General features: G+C 42.2%; 1 protein-coding gene across 19 annotated transcripts in view; it reads left to right on the top strand.

The window, feature by feature from the left end:
- The window catches only part of DENND1A (DENN domain containing 1A), a 357,159-nt gene extending 338,201 nt beyond the window's left edge, over window positions 1-18,958 (top strand). For 13 of the 19 annotated variants that reach the window (XM_008169422.4, XM_042854420.2, XM_065571993.1 and 10 more), the window contains 3 exons: window positions 10,455-10,583; window positions 14,796-15,051; window positions 16,196-18,958. In XM_008169422.4, the coding sequence (XP_008167644.1) occupies window positions 10,455-10,583; window positions 14,796-15,051; window positions 16,196-17,506 (1,696 nt within the window). In that variant the 3' untranslated portion in view covers window positions 17,507-18,958. Of the gene's footprint in view, window positions 1-4,295; window positions 9,726-10,454; window positions 10,584-14,795; window positions 15,052-16,195 lie in introns of those variants that run through there. The other 6 variants (XM_065571994.1, XM_005299399.5, XM_065571992.1 and 3 more) reach the window with 2 other exon arrangements.
- Window positions 18,959-19,133: the final 175 nt, after the last annotated feature.

The following is a 19,133-nucleotide window of genomic DNA, read 5'->3' as shown; positions in this document are numbered from 1 at the left end:
CAGGTGGGATCATGCAGTCCAGTAGGTGCACAGAGTGCCTCACACAATGGGGCCCTCGCCCAGATGGGGATCTTTGGGGCTACGGTGTCACAAACGATAACTAAGAATCATTCTAAGCCTCCTCAGAGTGAAAGTGTTTCTAAATTTTAGAATAACTTTGTTCTTAATGCCGAGCAATAAGCCATTCCCGATAGCAGAGCGACCCTTCCACACAGGGCGCTGATGTTTCTCCCCTTGGTCTGTCGTCTGCATCATGCTGCAGCCTATAAGGTGAGAGTGGGAAGGTGTGAGAGACACAGGAGGAGCAACACAGATAGGAAAAGATAATATCTTGGTTTATGGGAAGAAGGATATGAGTGCAGAAAGATTTACATTTCCTCCCAATCACACTCAGAACAGTTGAATGTGGCCACTCCTTTTGCCAGGAGCACAATGCAGCCAGCGATCACATGTGCATGTGCTTTCCGGCTCTTGGCCCAGCTCGTGGTGAGAGTGTTTCTGATTTTATGTTTTCCCTCCTTCTCTTCCATATCCCTTCACCAGTTCTGCTTCCTGGAGAACTTCCCCATCAGATGAACCTTTCCTCCCTCCCGGCAGGCCTGCTGCATGTAATGCTGACTTTGCATATGAGCAGAATTGTGATCAGCATGTTTGGAAATGGAGATTTTGCAGTAGGGCCTACAGTAATACTCTCTGTTTCCATTGGGGCTTTTCCATGGGAAGGGCGGCGAGTGTTTGGACAAACAAAACAAACCTGACTCAGGAAAACCCACACTTTCAAAGCCCCCGATGTTTCCTTTCCCATCCCCATGATGGGTGCTCATAACTCCTATTGGCGTTATCGGGAGTGACGTGGGTCTCAGACAAATAGTCTTCGTTTCACAATGTAATTCACATAATGCACTTCAAAAGCTCCCCCTTTCTCTAATGCAGAGACCTGATCCTGAAAGCCATGGGTTCCTTCCCTGAGGAAGCTCTGGGGGATCAGGTATTTGGTCCATTTGCTTCCTTCCTGCAGGGCAGAGCTTGGTTTATTCTGTTTCTCCTCTGTTTGGGTAAATGCATTGTACTGAACAATCTCATCAGACTGACACTAAAACAAGCATTCTCCAAACCATGCCCAGAAATCTGTACACATACAGCTGCCGTTAACATGGTTGGTTTGTAGCACTTGTAACACTTACATTGGGGTATAAAACTCCCCCTGAAGACTGACTCTTATTACCAATAAATTAATGTACCTGGCCATTTATGTGACCTAATTCTAGTCCCTTGTTCATTGGAAAATGTAAACAAGTGGGAATGGAAATCTTTCTCCTCATAACTCCCTAAGCACCAATAGTTTTCCCCTGACGAACTAGAACCGAGCAGCACTTCTCAACCTGCGCCTGCCTCTCATCCCAGGGTCTTAGCTGAACAAAGCCAGTTACATTTCTCTTACTCGATTGGGAGAGCGATACCACCTTGCCAAGGGACCTGCAGTCAGGATTCAGAAATGGACCAGGAGACCAGCTGGCTTCCTGCTTTTTTTTCTTCTACCAATTAAAATTTTATTGTAATTGTTTTAATTTTGTAATGGCTGCCAATGCCACCTGGCAGCGGATATATTTCTATCACTACCCACAGGGGAAAGTTGGTACTGTGCATTCCCTTCTGCATTGCCACTAAAAAGAAAGAAAAAAGAAAGCCCAAATCAGCATAAGAATAAATGTCTGTATAAAAGTGGGATGGCACACCTGCCGTGCGCTGCATCCCGGAACAAACCTACAGAATCTCTCTCTCTCTCACACTCTCACACTCACACACACTCACACACACACTGCTGCTAATTGCAGATCAAAACAGGTTTCTGTGAAACCTAGTCCATATGGATGTGGTTTTTTCCCCTTAAACCGGACTTGACCAAAATAGCTCTGAATTGCACTAATGCTACAGTGAATGATTTACTAAGCAGTGAATCTCCTCAGATGCTCATATGTGGAAGGTCTTTGTAAGGAGGAGCTTGGGTTCAGTGGGAGGTTTTGTACCTTCAGCACCACTAGTATATCGGTTCTGAATGACTCCAATTGGACTAAGGGGCATTTTTCAACGTCTCTAAAATACCAGCCCAGTCTATGGGTCTTGCATTAGCTCTTATAAAGGACTACAGCAAATATGAATCACAATACACAATCTCCTCTGAAGTTGTAACATAGCATCCGTTTTCTGAAAAGTCAATTGCCACTCAGGCATCCTTTTCCAGCCATTACATTTATGAAGGCACTTATTTAACATGGAGAAATTTACTGTCTCTAGTTTTGTGTGTTAGTACTTTTCCTGTACGAGCAAAGCATGTAATTTCCTGGGGCATGTTTTTATTTTCCAGTGGATCTTTGGTTAAAATCAAAAGTCTGAAGGATTCTACCCGGAGGGTAGCGGTGGCACCTCCCAAAAGCACTTGGGTTGTTTCCAGCATGACAGTCTGTTGTTATGCCACATACATTATTAAAGTTTGTGGGGAAATTGTTTTTTCACCCATGAAAAAGGTAGTGAAATTTGAATTTTTTTCATTGAGATTTTCCAGAGTTTTATCAAAAATCCAAAAACTGAAAAATTTCTGCTCTTCAGCCACTGAAAACCTAAAGCTTTTTTATTTTCAACAAAAAATTCTCCAAAATTTTCATCAAAAAAAGAATTTTTGGACAGAAACAATCTTTTTTTTCTTTGAAAAAAAAATCTGGTTAGTGCAAAAAGCCAATTATTAAAAATTGTTTTTATGGTAAATATGTAACCAGTGGTTGTGGACTCTTAGGCACTATCATGCTTGATTTGGTAATCCAAAAGGAAAGCTCTGTAGCTTGAATAAAAAGCAGAATCTGGCCCATCTGAGTTTCCCTTGGCCCCGGTAAAGAAACATAAAACACTTGATCCTTGTACAGCACTTTTCATCTTCAGAGTGCTTTGCAAACCTTCCTCCCAGACGCCCCCCAGGTAGGAGCCAGTGCCCTACACCTAGGGAGATTCATGCAGAGAGGTTACTGAGCTCATTTTCAGAAGAGCTGAGCACCCTGAGTTTGCATGGATTGCTCAGTGCCTCAGACAAGGAGGCCATAAGAGACTTGTCGAAGGGCCATACAGTGAATCAGCAGAGAGGCAGAGCCAGGATCAGATACCACTAGCCCTCGGTATTTAAGAACCCAGGAAGTTTTGGGTCACCATCCTGGGCTGAGACAAGTCATCCATGACACACTCTAAACACAAACCTAGATTTTCATAGAAATAATTGGGGGATGCAGCTGTTAAAATTCATGTTTATGCTTTAAAACCTGATTCTGTCCTGGTTATCTCTGTCTCTGACCCTACAGCATGGAGAGCTGATGCTAATAGTTATGGCTCTGATAGGCCATTTTTATTGTGTGTGAGACCTCTTTTGCATCCAACTAACCTATCCAGATTGCCTGTTAAGCACACAATGGGCTTCCAGGGAGAGCTCTAGGTTCTGGTTTCTTCACATTAAATATTGACTAGCTGGCTTCCAGGGCACTCAGAGTGGGTAGAAATTAAAATGGAAAAGCAGAGGGTTAAGCTCACAATTAACTGCAAGTTGAAAGGCTCTTGGGCAGGCTAAACCAACATCACTGCAACAGCAGCCGTTCATTATGACTTTCCAGAAATTATGCAGTACTCACTATAGAAGCACTAATGACTTTCCCATGTATTGTATGAATGAAAATTGGCTGCTGTGTGATAGTGGGCTCATTACATTGAAGTTAGCATGAAATCAGCATGATGGCTCAGCTGAATGGTGGTAACTTATCAAGCACATTGCATTTCACTTGCTGTGGCCAGCTTCCTAGAGCCTCTGCCACCTGGAAATTACTGTGTATGGTGCAGAGGTTTCGCACAGCACCATTGTAAGCAAGAACATCTATTGGGGAGGTGGTTAAGCCAGCCTGCTTCCTAACTGAGCAAATGCAGCTGGGTCAAAAATGAATACATAAAATCACTGCAGAATATTGCAGAAAGATCTGCTACATGCTGTCCTCTTCATCTTCATGGGGAAAGGCTGTCATGGAGGAAGCTAGACACAAAGAAGGTGGTGCCTTGAAAACCGAATCCAATCATGGAACTAGTAAATCAGGAGAAAGGGTGACTGGAGCACAGTCATCCTTTTTCATAACTTGCTATAGTTGTTAGGGTTTTAGATTTGGGGGATGTGTGTTCCCGGGCTGTGCTGATGCAGAGACTCGCTTTTGTGGAGATGGTGCCGTTCTGCCAAGGTTAATCATGGGTTAACTGTGCTGTCATTATGCCAGGTCATTCTAATGCTGCCCTTAATGCTACTGGGCTTGAGAAATACTTTCGAATGTTCCATCCAGCTGCTGTCTAAGGAAAAACCATGCCTGACTCTGACGTGACACATTGTAACATTACTTGTTCCCCTGAAGCACAGATGTTTGTAAGTAGGAAAAGGAATGCAGGACAAAGCTGTTTGCTTCACGCATGTGAGTATTGACTCATCAATGAAACTGTGAATTCTGAGGTTGGTTGCCCAACACGATGAATCTGCAAAGGTATTTGAAAAAAAGTGGGAAGGAGCTCGTGATCAAAAGAGCAAGTCCTTTTTTTTTTTTTTTTTAAGTAAATTGGAGGAAGAGAAAACGGCGCATTTAGGCTAAGCTTTCCAAAGCCACCTGTGAGATTCTGACACCCAACTCGCATCAAAATTAATGGGAATTGGGCACCCAGAGCCAAAATCTTAGTCCTTTTTTGTTCACATGCTCTAGAGCAGGGGTAGGCAACCTATGGCATGGGTGCCGAAGGCGGCACGCGAGCTGATTTTCAGTGGCACTCACACTGCCTGGGTTTTGGCCACCCGTCCTGGGGGCTCTGCATTTTAATTTAATTTTAAATGAAGCTTCTTAAACATTTTAAAGCCCTTATTTATTTTACATACAACAATAGTTTAGTTATATATTATAGACTTATAGAAAGAGACCTTCTAAAAATGTTAAAATGTATTACTGGCATGCGAAACCTTAAATTGGAGTGAATAAATGAAGACTCGGCACCCCACTTCTGCAAGGTTGCCGACCCCTGCTGTAGAGCATCAGATTCCATGCACAGCTTTCCTGTGTGCATGCACAGCAAGCCCAGTATTTGGTGGAATATGTGTAATCTTAAAAACAAAACTTGATGGTATTCTATATTTTATATTTTCCTGTCCAAATTCTGAGTTGACTCCTGTAGAGCAAAGATGGTTTCAAGACCATGGCACTTATATTATGACATGCAATCACCTGTGAGAAGAGATGGCTTTCTCTGGTACTCCAACGTGGCTGTGTCGGGTTCCAGCCAAAACCCAGTATCTTTAATCTTAAAACTAAAACATCCTTAAAACTTACCTACTGGCATTTTTTCTCTGTCTTATATAGAATTATGGAAGTCACTGGTATGTTCATTGTATGTTTTTGTTTCATGATGCCAGTCTTGATTAGAAGGCCAGAGAGGAGTGGTAGCAATGAGAAGGTAGGCCATATGGGTTTGATAGCAGTATGGGAGGATGTAGATGCCACCAAGGGCCCTTCTCATCCAAAACTCCCAACATGAAAGCATAGTCTTCCAAAGACCCCTTACATCCTGTTGGTTAGTGAGGCAGCATGGTCTAGGATTCAGAGTAAGATTGGCTCCAATTCCTGAATCTGCCACCAACTTCCTCTGTGACACTGGGTAAGTAACTGAAATTCTGGGCCTCAGTTCCTCCATTTGTAATTAAGGAAGAATCTACCTAACATACAACCTGCCTTTGTAACGAGGTCTGATATCTGCAGTGGAAGTGCGCTCTGTGCAGGCTAGCATTGTTTGAGATAAGCAAATAATGTTAAACTAATAATTTATTAGACTCTTACCTGTTAATTGTTAGGGCAGGTGATAACTTTCTTCAGCTTATCCCGATTAGAAATTACTTGGCAACTTTTAATATATCATGTTCTGTAGAGTCGTGAGCAGTTCACTAAAAATATACAAAATTCAATTTGTCAGCTCTCATTGGACATGCAGGTCACATGGTATTGTTTTCATTACCTGATTGGATGAGTGTAACTCTTAGCATCAGATTTCTAGTGTGAATTCTAATGTTTGTCAATTAAAAGTGTGCCTATTCACTTAACATTCGATGCTCCTGGGAACATTCCCACCAGTAAACTGATGCAAAGATGGCAGAAGCTAATTACAAAAAAAATCAAGCAAATATTGGAATTTTTTTGGTAGTGCATACCCAGGCTTAATGATTTTTCATACTCTACAGGAAAGTATTACAGGTGCTGAATTTGTGCTTTGTTCTTAGTGAGAAAAAATAGGGATTTCCCCAGTCTCTGGTCTCCATTTCATATTGGTAACAAGTACTCCACACATCCAAACCCCTTACTCTCTTCATATTTACTACACACTTAATTCCCTTGAGCAGTTGCACAGCTATTCCAGGAATCAAGAAATATGTGAAACTTGGAATACCCGGTGCATGGAAAAAACAATACAAGTGGGTCCACGCTGCACCTGTACAGTATGATCTGTGTAATCAGAAAAAACCCAAAGCATCTACTTTAATATATAAATTAAAGTTCCCTCTCTGTAAATGAAATAACCTTTTAAATGATTATAGAATTCCCTTCATTAATTCCCAAACCCCAGTGCTCAGTGATTTTCTATATTTTTATCTTAAGTACGTTTAGGTGTCAATTAAATTTGAAATATCTACATTTGTCAGCATTTCATTTTTGGCCGGTGTGATGTGCTGCTGATTTGTCCATGCATCCTGACACATGAAAAAAGCTCCCGAGATGCAGATCTTCCTCATTAAAAAATAAATCCATACTATCATAATGGTACGCAGAGCCATGGAGCGCATCCCTGGCTTTATTGCACTGTGTTTCTGACATGATATTTTAAAAGGAACAGCCACGGCTGTCAGTACTGTCATATGCTAGTGCTAACTGAAGACATGTTAAACTAAACATTAGAAAGAGATCAGCAAGTCATCTGCATGGTAACTCAGCTAAGAGATTAGGTAGGCAGGAGCTGGTGCAGTCATGTGGAGATGATGAGGGTTGTCGCTGTGACGGACAGGATCCTTTTTTCCCCTCTAAGACTACAGCATTGCCTGCCTTGTAGCTGGGCTTGCTGTGACCTGCCTTTTCAGAGACAGCTCTTTGTGTATGAAATCCTAGCAAGTAGTGGGTGGTAGACTGCAGGATCGTCGCTGAATCGGGTTAATGAGGGAATAGGCACTCTTTTTTTGGATTCTACTGCCTCAAGCTAATAAAAAATTTAAACTTGGACATTTTAGATTGTTTGTCCCTTGTCTTTGACAAAAATCTTTTATGGAACTACAGCAGCAGCTGAATTTAAATAAGTTTTTATTATGAAATCCCACTTTGTCATGTAAGGTGCCTTGCAGCCAAAAAAAAAAAAGTGCCTATTAACTATCATTATAGTTTCCATCTTATTTATATTGATCTCCATTGAAATGCAGTTTATTAGCTGATCCACCAGTCTGTCTTTTGAACTACCTCTTTCAAATTAGATATTCCTTCCTGGTGAATTAATTCCACATTTAAAAAAAAACAACTTGAATTTAAACAGACCCTGGCCAAGCAAAGGAGGTCATTAGTAACACTTGGGAAAGGAAATGAACTGACTTATCTGAAATTCACAACCTCAAGACTCTAACTGCACATAACCAAAAGGTTGAATTCCTCAGCAAAAAGCTGTGGAAATTCCAAGTTTCTTCTGATTTCTGTGAAACTCTAGTAGGTTTTTCTGGGATACTGTCAAGTGGTAATTCCCATGTATGAAAGAGAAAACGAGTGTTTATACATAAGTCAAGAAAGGATGAAGCATTTTTTAAAATGTTTTTGACTATAAAAGTCTTTGTTAGCCCCTTTACTAACATTAATTGAAATGTTCTTGGATATATATAAAACTAGTGCCTGGAGGAGTTTGTTTCAAACATTTTGTAGCAAATGTAGCTTACTTCAGCACCAGCCCTTGGTTTTCCCTGGAATGTCCATTACAGCATGAGGAGAGAGGAACAGCTCATGTGACCATTCCATGGAGTAACACAGACTACAGTGTAATCTGATCAACTGTGCCCATCTTGCCCCAGTTACTCTGGCCTAATGGTGAGTAAATGTTCATCACAAAAATCACAGTGGGCATCTCAAACCCTCTTGGGTTGTTGCCCACAGCTCCCGACTCTCTTCCTCTCTTCTACGTGCTCTTTCAGCCCATCTTTTGCAATAGTAGTCAGGACAACAGAACTAATAAGAAAACACTGAAGACTGATCTCTAACACAAGAGCCACGAGGCTTTAATGTGCCTGAACCATAAGGTCAACAAGTTTTTCTCTTTCACCATTATTTGCGTCCTGTTCTGATTTCAGCATATTAGCCCATAATATAAACTGTTGTGATTTAATGTGCAAACATGGTTCCATCATCTACAAGATGAGAACCAGCTCCTCACTGAACGTACTGGGCCCAACTCTGCACCCACTGAAGTAGTAGGAGTTCTGCTGTTGACTTCAGTGGTAGCAGGATCAGGGCCTCATCTTTTGATTTTCGATATGGCTTTGTGCTCCTGACAGTGTATCGCTATTCATGGAGATAGCTGGGATCTTACTCAGCTGTGTTCAGCAGATAAAATGAATGTGGTTGGGCAGAGACCTCATGGGGATGGCTGAAAATGACGCATGCTTTCATAATCCTGTATGATTTATCTTCCCTTCCTTCCCCTTCCTTCCCCCCCCTCCCCCACCCCCATTGTTTAAGTCATCTGGGAATGAAAAGCAGAGCTGAGCACAATGCTGTAAAATAAAGCTCATCAGATTAAAATGCAGTGCTCTCTGGTTAATATTTTTAAATTGAAGCTTTTTTTTTAAAGTTTCTATTTGGGACTTCTTAGTTCTTTAAAATGCTTTAGAATATTTCTGAGAGTTCTTAAATGCTTCTGTTTAATAAATGGCTTAATCTTATCGAGAGGAATGGCAGATTTGTGCTGTACTACATGCATGCACTCTCTCCTGGTTGCTGCTAATTTCTCATGGCTCTTTTCTCCTTTGCATCCAGTATGTTTCCGACATGGGCCCTCTCTGCCATCTCCTCCACTTTTTAGCTGAGGATCACTCTGAATGTTTAAAGCAGTAGTATCCACTTCCATTTGCCCTGGAGCAAATTCAGTAAATCATTTCTGCTTTACACTGGAAAGAATAATCTAGCTGCTTTAAGGTTAAACAAAACAAAATAAAAAAGCAGTTGACAGCTACAATTATTAATGGAAAAATATCCACAAAATCAGCGTCCTTGAAATACTTATTCTGTGTCCCATTCTCAGTTATATGCTTTCTCTTTCTCACCATGTCTTCTCCTTACTATACAGATAGCCAGCTGTATATATGCACACAGAATGATGGTGTTTTCTTCATTATGGAACTTTGTCATTGACTTCAGTGGGCAAAGGATCAGACCTGGAGTTCTGATCTGTGTATTGTTTATATATAGTTTGTGTGTGTATATGCCTGTTGTCAATCTACAAACACACAGAGACACAGACGTAATGTATGTTTATATGTAGGCACAGCTCATAGGATCAGCTGGACAAGACATATATTTTTATAACAAATGTTTAAACAATGTATCACAGATTTAAAAAAAAACTGTAAAATCTTACTGGCAAAAACTTTAAGCCACCATCTCCAGCAGAAAGGCTGTGTACGTATTACCGTATATAACTAATGGGGGAGAGGGTAATATTTCATTTATACCTGTACTATACAGTATGTGTATAGTACGTACACCCCTTCTCTACAGCAGCGCCTGGTAGCAACAATATCTCAAATGTGAGCAATTTTAAGACAAATATTAAGACATTAGCAGGCAGCATTTCTGGAGAAAGCATGGTGTAGGTAAGTAGTTCAGCACAGCATGGTACAATTAGTTGTGTGGCTTTGGGACAAGGAGGTTTGTCATACATTTTGTGGATATTTGTCCCTCTTTACCCACCTGAGCAGTACTCTTCTGCTTATCCTGCTTGATATCTCAACCTGTATGTCATTAGATTGTACAATGAAGCTGAGAACAGCTCAAAGGAATAATTTGGAAGGAAGTCAGATTGTTGGTTGGGAATTGTGGTGGGAAGGCTGGTTTCCATCCTAGCTCCTCTTACAGTGGTGATGGGTCTGCAGGTCCCAGCACCTTTTCCCAAGAGGCAGCAGCACTGGATGTTTTAGAAAAACAGTATTTTCAGCCTGCAAAGTAAAGCTGTACACTTACTCCATTGAGTCATCTTGTACTCAGCCCTTGGAGCAGGCAATTGAGTTCAGAAATTATTTAGAACCTGAATTGATTGGTTTTCTCTCCCTTCTGCAACTGTGAATGTGACAACTCGATAACTTCCTTTTCTCTTCCTGTTTCCTTCAGCCTTGTAAAGCCCATGCGACACTATACAGTCTTCCTCTCTGAGGACTCTTCTGGTGATGAATTTCAGCAGGAAGAGGATCCTGTCTCTGCCTTCTCTGAAAACTTTTTCTTCTCAGCTCCTTTTGAATGGTCTAGTCTTTGTTCTTTCATTGTATTAATTCAGGCTTTGAACGGTGATTTCTGCACCAGTCAAGGCTGCCTGCTTTTATGCTTGGATTTTTAAAAGAGTTTTAAAATCTCTTTATAGCACTTGATGATTGTATTAATATTTCTCCTGCTTGACTGTTCTGATTCTCTGAGGCATGCAAGCGCATGTGTCCTGCATGAAGCACTGTGCTAGTTGTTGCCCACAATGTGGGTGCAAAACTTATCATGTTATTGGTGACTTGGGTTGTGTGGGAGGTGACCCTCCATTTAGCTCTTCCTTCCAGTGTGTTGTTTTCCCCTCCTGTTTTCCTGCTCAAACCCTTTGCCCTTCTGTCATTCTTCTGCATCCAGGGCTACTTGTATGTTGTGAGTTGTCTTGTGAGCTTCTTCTGCTTCAGTGCAGTCGTCAACCTCCTCCAATTCCACCCTCTTATTCCCAGCATCTCTGTTCCATCCCATACCAGATCCTCAATGGCTCATGGAGGAGTTCCTCTCAGGTTCCTCCCAAAGCCAGAGGATTTCCAAGGCTTCTCAGTGTGCAATGTGACCCATAATTACACAGGAAATAACACAAGTAGTTAGTTGATATTGCTTATTGTCTGTGCCCATCATTGAACTCCCATTTTATTAACTTGATGTTAATTCATTCAGGGCAAGAACTTTTGACTTTAACTCTTTATAAATTCCATTTTCAAATACAGTCCCAGAAATCATTCTTCATGATGGTAACAGCTACAATGCTTTGGGTTACATAAATCAATGTGCAATTTTATTTAGTGTGTGTGTGAGAGAGAGAGAGATTCCACATGTGTAGTTATTTATCTGTAAATAGTACCTGCTGAGTTCATTCCCAAACCTCTCTAACACTTTTGAGCCCAGTTTTCAAACAAAGACTCCTACGGAGATGTCTAAACCCTGAACTTAGAGGTCCAGATCAACAGTTTGGATTATAAATGCCTGTTTGAGGCACTTGTATATTGATTAGGTGGTCAGCCATAGGATTTTGAAATTATTCAAAAGCACCCACTTTTGAAAATTTGCATGTTGGTCAGTTTCCATGAATTTGGTGCACAGAATAGAATGAAACAGACCTATATTAAAATATTCCCACATCTTCAAAATTGGAGTAATCATGCAGAAAAAAGCTCACATGGGGTGAAGTGCAGATTGACCTGTAATACACACCTCTCTTTGTCATTGGCGCTCTGAACATACCTCACGGGAGTGCAGTGAGCAGTAAGGCCTTGATCCTAATGGGCTAGTCAGATCAAACCTGAACCTTCATTGAGGGCCCCCTGCCCTCCCCAAAAAAGTTAATTCCTACAAAATACTGTTCATTCTTGCAACTCCATGCACTTCCTGGTTGTGCCCAAAGTGTGAGAATGAGGTGTTGAAATATTGGGAGGGAGCCTGTTCTTAGACTATTTATGACTGCTCCAAGAGCAGGAAGTGCCTAAAATCTAGACAGCGCCTGGTCTCAAGCAGTTTCCACCACTGAGATTGACATGGAGTCAGATCTGAGTGCTTCTCCAAACCAAGCTGCCTGTGACTAACTGCAGCTGTGTGTGACTAGCCTGTGGGAAGGGGCTAATATGGTGGTGTCCAGGAGACAGTGTGCTCTCAAAGGTCACCTGATTTATGACCTGTAGCCCTAGCTGTTGCTACACGTGAGGAAATATTCAAAACTTGGAGTAACAAGAATATGACTGAGAATTTTAGCCTGCTTTCAGATGGCCAACGAGCACCACAATGAGTTGGGAGCAACATAAAGGCAGCCAGAGCAGCTGACTCTTTGCGGATTGGAGGAGGTTGGGTTCAGAGACCTCTAATAGTGGGTAAGATTACCCCATAATGACAGAGAAGGCAGGAGGACACTTAAGACCCACCATGGGTTGGCCATCTGAGGACAGAAAGGAAGATCTTGCACTTGTGCTTACGTAGGGGGAAGACCCCGGAAATGTTTAATTCACAAAGGACCCCACCCTGCAGTATTTTTCCAAAAAGATCTGATGTTAAAGAGTTGTGAGCAAGTTGTGTGTGAGATTAAAGATGGAAATTCTGATCACACCTGTAAAGATCGTGCTTTCACATGCCTCCACCAAGGGCCTGATCCAAAGCCTACAGAAGTCAGTGGACCTCTCTCTCTTGACTTCAGTGGATTTTGGATCAGGACCTGAGTCGTCGTAATCGACACTGCTGCATTTCCACCCTCATAAATCCCACCTGGTTGCGCCAACTCCTCTTCATGCAAACCTGAACTTGCATTTCACAAGATGCGTTATTAATTCATTCTTTATTGCCCCTCATGAAATAGATTTATGCTGTAGGAGAAGTCACTAGCTAGAGATATGCACTACTGGGTGCCTCTATCTTGTGCATCTTTTCATGGCTGCACTGATGGTTGGATGCCAGTGTTTGTGTAATGGTGAATGAAGCAAGGTACACTTCGCTCGTAAATTTGCATCATATATATATATGGAAAGAAAGAAAAGGATTCTTCCACATTGCATTCCCCACACTCCCAGATATTTTCTCTTAATCCAAAACCTTGTTTAAATGCCACTGAGAGACTTGCTGCTAATCAAGTGCCAGTCACCACAGAAATGCATGTCAGGTCTCATTATTAATTGGATACACATTATGCTGCTGTTCTCCCATACGCAGAACTGATATGCAAATCTAATGGTGTTCAAGGAATGTTTTTCTGAAGTACATGTGAGAAGTGTATTCTAGTAACCCAGGGGTTGGCTGTAAATGTAAAATAGATTTCCCCATCATGGACTGCAGTGTCTCTTGATAAGATGACACCAGTATAATCATTGAACCTATGCACAGTACTCCCAATTACTGCAAGAAAACCCCATGAATTACATTCAGTGCTGAGTGAGCTGGAATTTAGAGAATGTCACTGTGTGCAAAACACAGGAGTATTTGCAGCTGCACTTTTTTGTTGGGAATATCCAACTTCCTGCATAAAACAACTGAGCCTCGTTGCAGTATTCTCCATGTGGGCAGGCTCAGAGCCGGTCAGAGTGGAGAGCTAGTGTCAGATAATTCATGTTCAAATACAACTCTGCTCAGTGAGTTTTCAATTGCATCATCACTGCTTTCTTTTCACCCCTCCTTTTCAATACCCGTCTCCCTCCATTTAAAATCCTCCAGTCTTAAAAGTCGTCTTTTTTTCTTTCCACCTCTGCTCACTGTATGTACACACTCCCTCTGGTAATGGGATACTGTCAAAAGTAATTTGCCCCCAATAATATAATTTTCATAAACATATAAGTAAAGAAATTGGACTGTGATATTTCTAAACTCCAGTGGGAAAAGATTTTAAAAAACCAACCAAACATTCCCCTGCAAACACTGCAGCATTGTGCTAGAGTTTTGAGAACCATTACGTGACCCTGACTTGTCTATTTCATTTGTCCTAGCTGAGTGAAATGTAAAAAGTAAAGAGCACAGATTGTAAAAGGTGTGCTTTTACTTTAAAAATTCATTAGCTATTTGTAAGATAATGAAATTAAAATAATTTTTAATGGGGCAGTAAATGTCCTCTTAAAACTGAACTTCTCTATATCCCCTTCATTCCTGAGTTCTACTTTATGGTTTATAAAGCTGCTAAATAATCATGACCACCTTTTCTTGATGTATTGGGAGGATTGTCAAGAAAAGAGATGGCAATGAAGTAACCATTCTTTCCTTACTGCTGCTCACGGAACTATGTTTATTGAAATGTTTTATTGAAAGATCAGTTAACACAATTTGGATTTAAACTGTTTTCATCATCACAACGGAAACGCAAAAAGTCAACCAACATCATCTGTAGTGAAAGTAAAGGCATGGGATATTCTAAAGTATTGATCATCTAAGTAGTAATGAGACCTAGAAGAAACTCTTACTTTTGAAAACATGCTATCTTAAACCCATGTGTCTCCTAAATTAGGCCCAGGTGTATGTTACTTTCAAAGTGCAACAAAAGGGAAATAAGTAAAATGTTCAGGATTCAACCTAATACAATGGGCTGAAGCCAGCCCCTACAGGAGGTACCATAAGGGTCACATGACAGGTGTATTGTATCCATGCTGAGATCACTCTTGGGGATTCACTCCCTAGTTTGAAATGTTGCACGCTTCAAAAAGGATTTGAAAGAAAATCATTCTAGATGTGAGATGATAAAGCATTTTTGTCTCTTAGGCCTCAGCCATACCGGGCCCTGAAAGAGTCTGATAGTGCCGATGGAGAAGAGGTTCTCAGTCCAGAAAAAGCAGAGGAGGCTCTGCCCCCAGACTCTCCTACGCCAGACAAGGTCACAGAAGTTAACCTCCTGGAGGACATTTTCACTAATTTAGAGGTGGAAAAACAGCCTCAACCTCTCAGCCAAGCCAAAAGCTTGGAAGACCTAAGGACCCCCAAAGAGGAGGGTGTGCTGCAATGTACTTTTGATTACCAGGTATGGGCATGATTTTCTACAAGGTAAATGATAAAGAATGGAAGGGTTTCTGCAGAATTAAAGGGCCCTCCATCAGCCAGCTTTCTGGAGGAAAGAATTCTGTATTTTAATGTAAATGCATCCATTTCCCCCATCCTGTCCCAGTATGTTTAGAAGATTCATTTCTGAATGAGAGATTGTCCATGAAGTAGAACATGGTTATAGGGCAGTGGTCTTTTGTTGCGACACAAAAGCCAGGAGAAACCAAGACTTTCGTTTTCAAAGCAGGAATCCCAATCCATTTACAAGGGGTTTTTCCCAGAATCTGCCGTGTCCCCCAGCTGTAGTACACCGATAGCCATGAGGCTGGTGCTCAGCGATGCAAATGCTAAGCAGTTTAGGAAGCGAAAGGATGGTGCAGTAGTTAGGGCAGTAGCCCAAGACTTGGAAAACCCTGGTTCAGATCTCTGCTCCACCACAGCCAGGTCACTTTGTCTCTCCATCTGTACATTGGGGATAATAGTCCCACAAGAGTTTGTGAGCATAAATACAGTAAAGCTTTTGAGGCAATCAGATATTACAGCACTGGAGGCCAGATGAGTACCTGAGATGGACAGAGATTTCGCGGCCCCTTCATTTCTGAGTTGTTTGCATTTTGGCCAACATGAGTCAAAAAGAGGAATCGATTTATTTCCTGAATAGCCTTGTTAGCAAGTGCAAAACTAAAGTATAGACCCTTTGACATCTTTGTGCAACACCAAGCAAAGGCATGTAGCATCATGCCTATAATGATACTTAGGGGCTTCTAGCCAGGTATCGCAGAGCACTTGCTGGATGTTAATTAAAGCTTTTGAGCCTGGTCTCCTCCACTTCCCCCATAAGTAGATTTCACTGCATGCAGATTACATTTGGGAAACGGAAGGTGCGGGGATATGCCCAATGTCACATAACCCATCCGTGGCAGAGTTGGAATTAAAACCCGGAGGCCTGACTTCCTGTCTCCTATCCTCATGCCTAGACCACAGTCTTTTCTCTGTCCCTCACCTGCAAATGCTTGCAGTATGTGTGCATCCTTCTCTCCAGCCCCTCCTATTGCCCCCTATGGCTGTGCTGTTCACATCTGTGCTGAGCAGGAGATGTTAATCTGTCTTGTACTTTCTGGCAGAGGCTGGATCTTGGTGAATCTGAGAGGAGCAGGATTGTGCCAGCAGTGAAACTCTCTCACCCCTACAACAAGCTGTGGAGTATGGGTCACGATGACATGGCTATTCCTACCAAATATGCCCAAAGCTCACCAGAGAGGCCCCTGACTTCTTTTGGGACCATCCCATCAATCCCACGGAGACCCCGGAGCAGAGACAGCATCCTGGTGCCTGCGGAAAAGGAGGAAGGGAACACGGCTATTCAAGGGAACATCACCATCCCTAGACCACAGGGCCGAAAAACTCCAGAGCAAGGGATAGTCCCTCCACCACCTGCGCCCAGACCCACCAAACCCCAGACTCCAGCTGGGACAGCAGACGCTGTGAACACCTACACTACGGGACGTAGCGACTTGGTTTCAGAGCTCATGCAGGAGCCCTTTGGAGCCGGGAATGTGTCCCTTGACCCAGAATTCAGACAGTCAGTAACTTATTCCCCTCACCCCTCTCAGCTTCTGTCCAGTTCTAGCAGTACTACTGAGATGCTCCAGCCAGTCAAGGTTAACACAGAAAATGCCGGTAGTGAAAGTGACTATCTTCTTAGTCTGCTGGATCCATTAAAAACAACCAGCTGGCAAAACATGGGATCCCAGCAAGGCTCTAGCAGTATGCAGCGCTCAGCCTCTCCAAGCTCTGCTGCTGGCTTTGCTTCAGTGGTGGGCGACTTTGCATCTCCTCCGCCGGCACCATTCACCCAGCCGCTGGGATACCCTCCTTCAGCACCGCCATTTCTGCAGCCATCCCTCAATCCCTTTACACAGACAGTGCCAGCAGCCCTGACGATATCGCTGGTCAGACCCCCAGGGGGACCCTTTACCCCTCCTTTAGGCCACGCTTATAGCTCCAGCTTCATGACACCTAATTCTGGCTTTTACCAACCACAGCGACCTAAGCCAAACATTGCAGCGTTGTCCATGCCCCATCTATTTGGCCAGGCTCCGACAGCACCACAGGCTAGTTCCTTCCTGCAGCAGAGCCATAACCCTTCCCCAGCCAGCTCTCTGCAGCCAGCACGTCCTTCTAAAATCAGAACATTACCAGCAAGCCATTCTGGCTCAAAGCTAGATGTCAAGCAAGGGTTGGCGCTAAGTTCTAACGACCCCCCTCTGATTCCCCCGAGGCCCGCTAAGGGCTTAGAGTCAGTGTTACTTCCCTCAAAGCCCGAGGAGACAAAAGATCCATTTGAAGACTTGTTAAAAAAGACAAAACAGGAGGTTTCAGCCACGCCAGGTAAAGTAGAACAGCTCAGAAAGCAATGGGAAACCTTTGAATAATGCTCCCACCCAACCTTATTTCTTTGCGGGGGGGTTGGATTTTTTATTTTATTATTATTGTTATTTGGTTGCCTTGTTTTGAGCCAGCACAAAAACATTTTTCTTTATATGGAAAGTTATAGACACAGGAAACACAACTGCTCTTCTAGAATTCACATACAAGTGCTACTGGCTGGAGTCCATTTTGCTGATGAACCCCCACATTGTCCCATTACCAGCTATGGTTTCTCACTGGTATCCTAGCTGGCTTTTTGCCTGCAGTCAGTGAAAACTCCAATGACTCTTGCGCTAGCCAGAGCATTCAGGTTATTAGGTTATTATTTTCTTTTCTTTCCCCACAAACAGCCTTTTCAAGAGACTACTGAACCAGAAACTGCTCCTTTCCCCCCCGTGTATTCTCACAGTCCCAGGCACGGCCTGGAACATGACACAGCACGTAGTTTTTGCTTCCTACCTGTGTGAACAGTGTTCAGATCAATTTCACCTATTGCTTATAATGTTTTGCTTACATATGTAGTGTGCAACAAACTAACCAAGACTTGTGGTTTGTACTGAGTTAATCCACTGGGCTTAAATTGAATTTGTTTAAAAGCCTGTCTAGCAATATATACACTTGACTAATTACACAATTTTATCAGCTTTTGTTGTAGGGTTTGTTTGTTTTTACACTCACCCCACTACCACCACCCACAGAGCAGGGACTTCTTCAGTACAAAATCCAAACAATTTCCAGTTACAGCCAGAGCACAGCACCCTGCAGCTCAGGGCTCGATCCTCTGTCTCCCATGGGAAACTGGAAGCACCAGCAATTTAGTTTTTAGACAAAGACACGGAAAATGTCTTTTGATGGGGTCCTTAAACTATAGCCTAGTTCATCTGTAATCCTATGTTAATATTATATATAAATGTTCTAGATGGCAGTATTTGAACTGGATGTAATAGTATCTTATTTTATTACAAAAAAGAGAACAAAAATTAGGGCATAAGTATTCCCAGCTTTTGAGTTCTCCAAGCCAAACAGTAGTACATTGACTAGGAGGCCTAGTTTCAGATTGGTAAAGCCACAGTACGTCTGTACACAGAAATCACAACCTATAAATATTGCTGAGTAAGTGATATAACATTTGAGTGTTAATAGGTGACAGCTGCCTCTCCTTGCTGTATTTTTGGAAGCACTAAGTGCCACCTTGATGCAGCTGAGATCTTGTCACCGGATACAGGGCTCAGCCTCCCTTGTTCATCCTGTCTGAAAAGTCATGAACTTTGTTCCTACTTTTGCTGAGAACACAAGTGGAGGGTGGTGGGATCATGCGATGTACTATAAAGCAATGAACATGTTAAAGGATTTATTGATTTGCATTTTGCAAGACATTTCTCTCTGGCCACCATGACCTCAAACGTTTCAATGCTTAAGGTTGGCATTTCTTATAAAAAGTGCTACCTTTACAGTGATCATTTTTGTTTGTGTTATTTCAGTGTTGTTGGGTTTTGGATTTTTACTTGCTTTAAAAAAAACCTATTCAAAAGTGATTTTGTCACCATTAAGTCTTTGCTTAAGTAAAAGAAGCAGTTGTGGACATATGGGAAATTCTTGTGAGACTCTATCCAAATTCTCTGCAGTGTATCT

The sequence above is a fragment of the Chrysemys picta genome, chromosome 18 (assembly GCF_011386835.1).
Source record: "Chrysemys picta bellii isolate R12L10 chromosome 18, ASM1138683v2, whole genome shotgun sequence".
NCBI classification, from domain to species: domain Eukaryota; kingdom Metazoa; phylum Chordata; order Testudines; family Emydidae; genus Chrysemys; species Chrysemys picta.
Note: the sequence above shows the minus strand (reverse complement) of the source record. Positions and strands in the feature narration are given on the sequence as shown.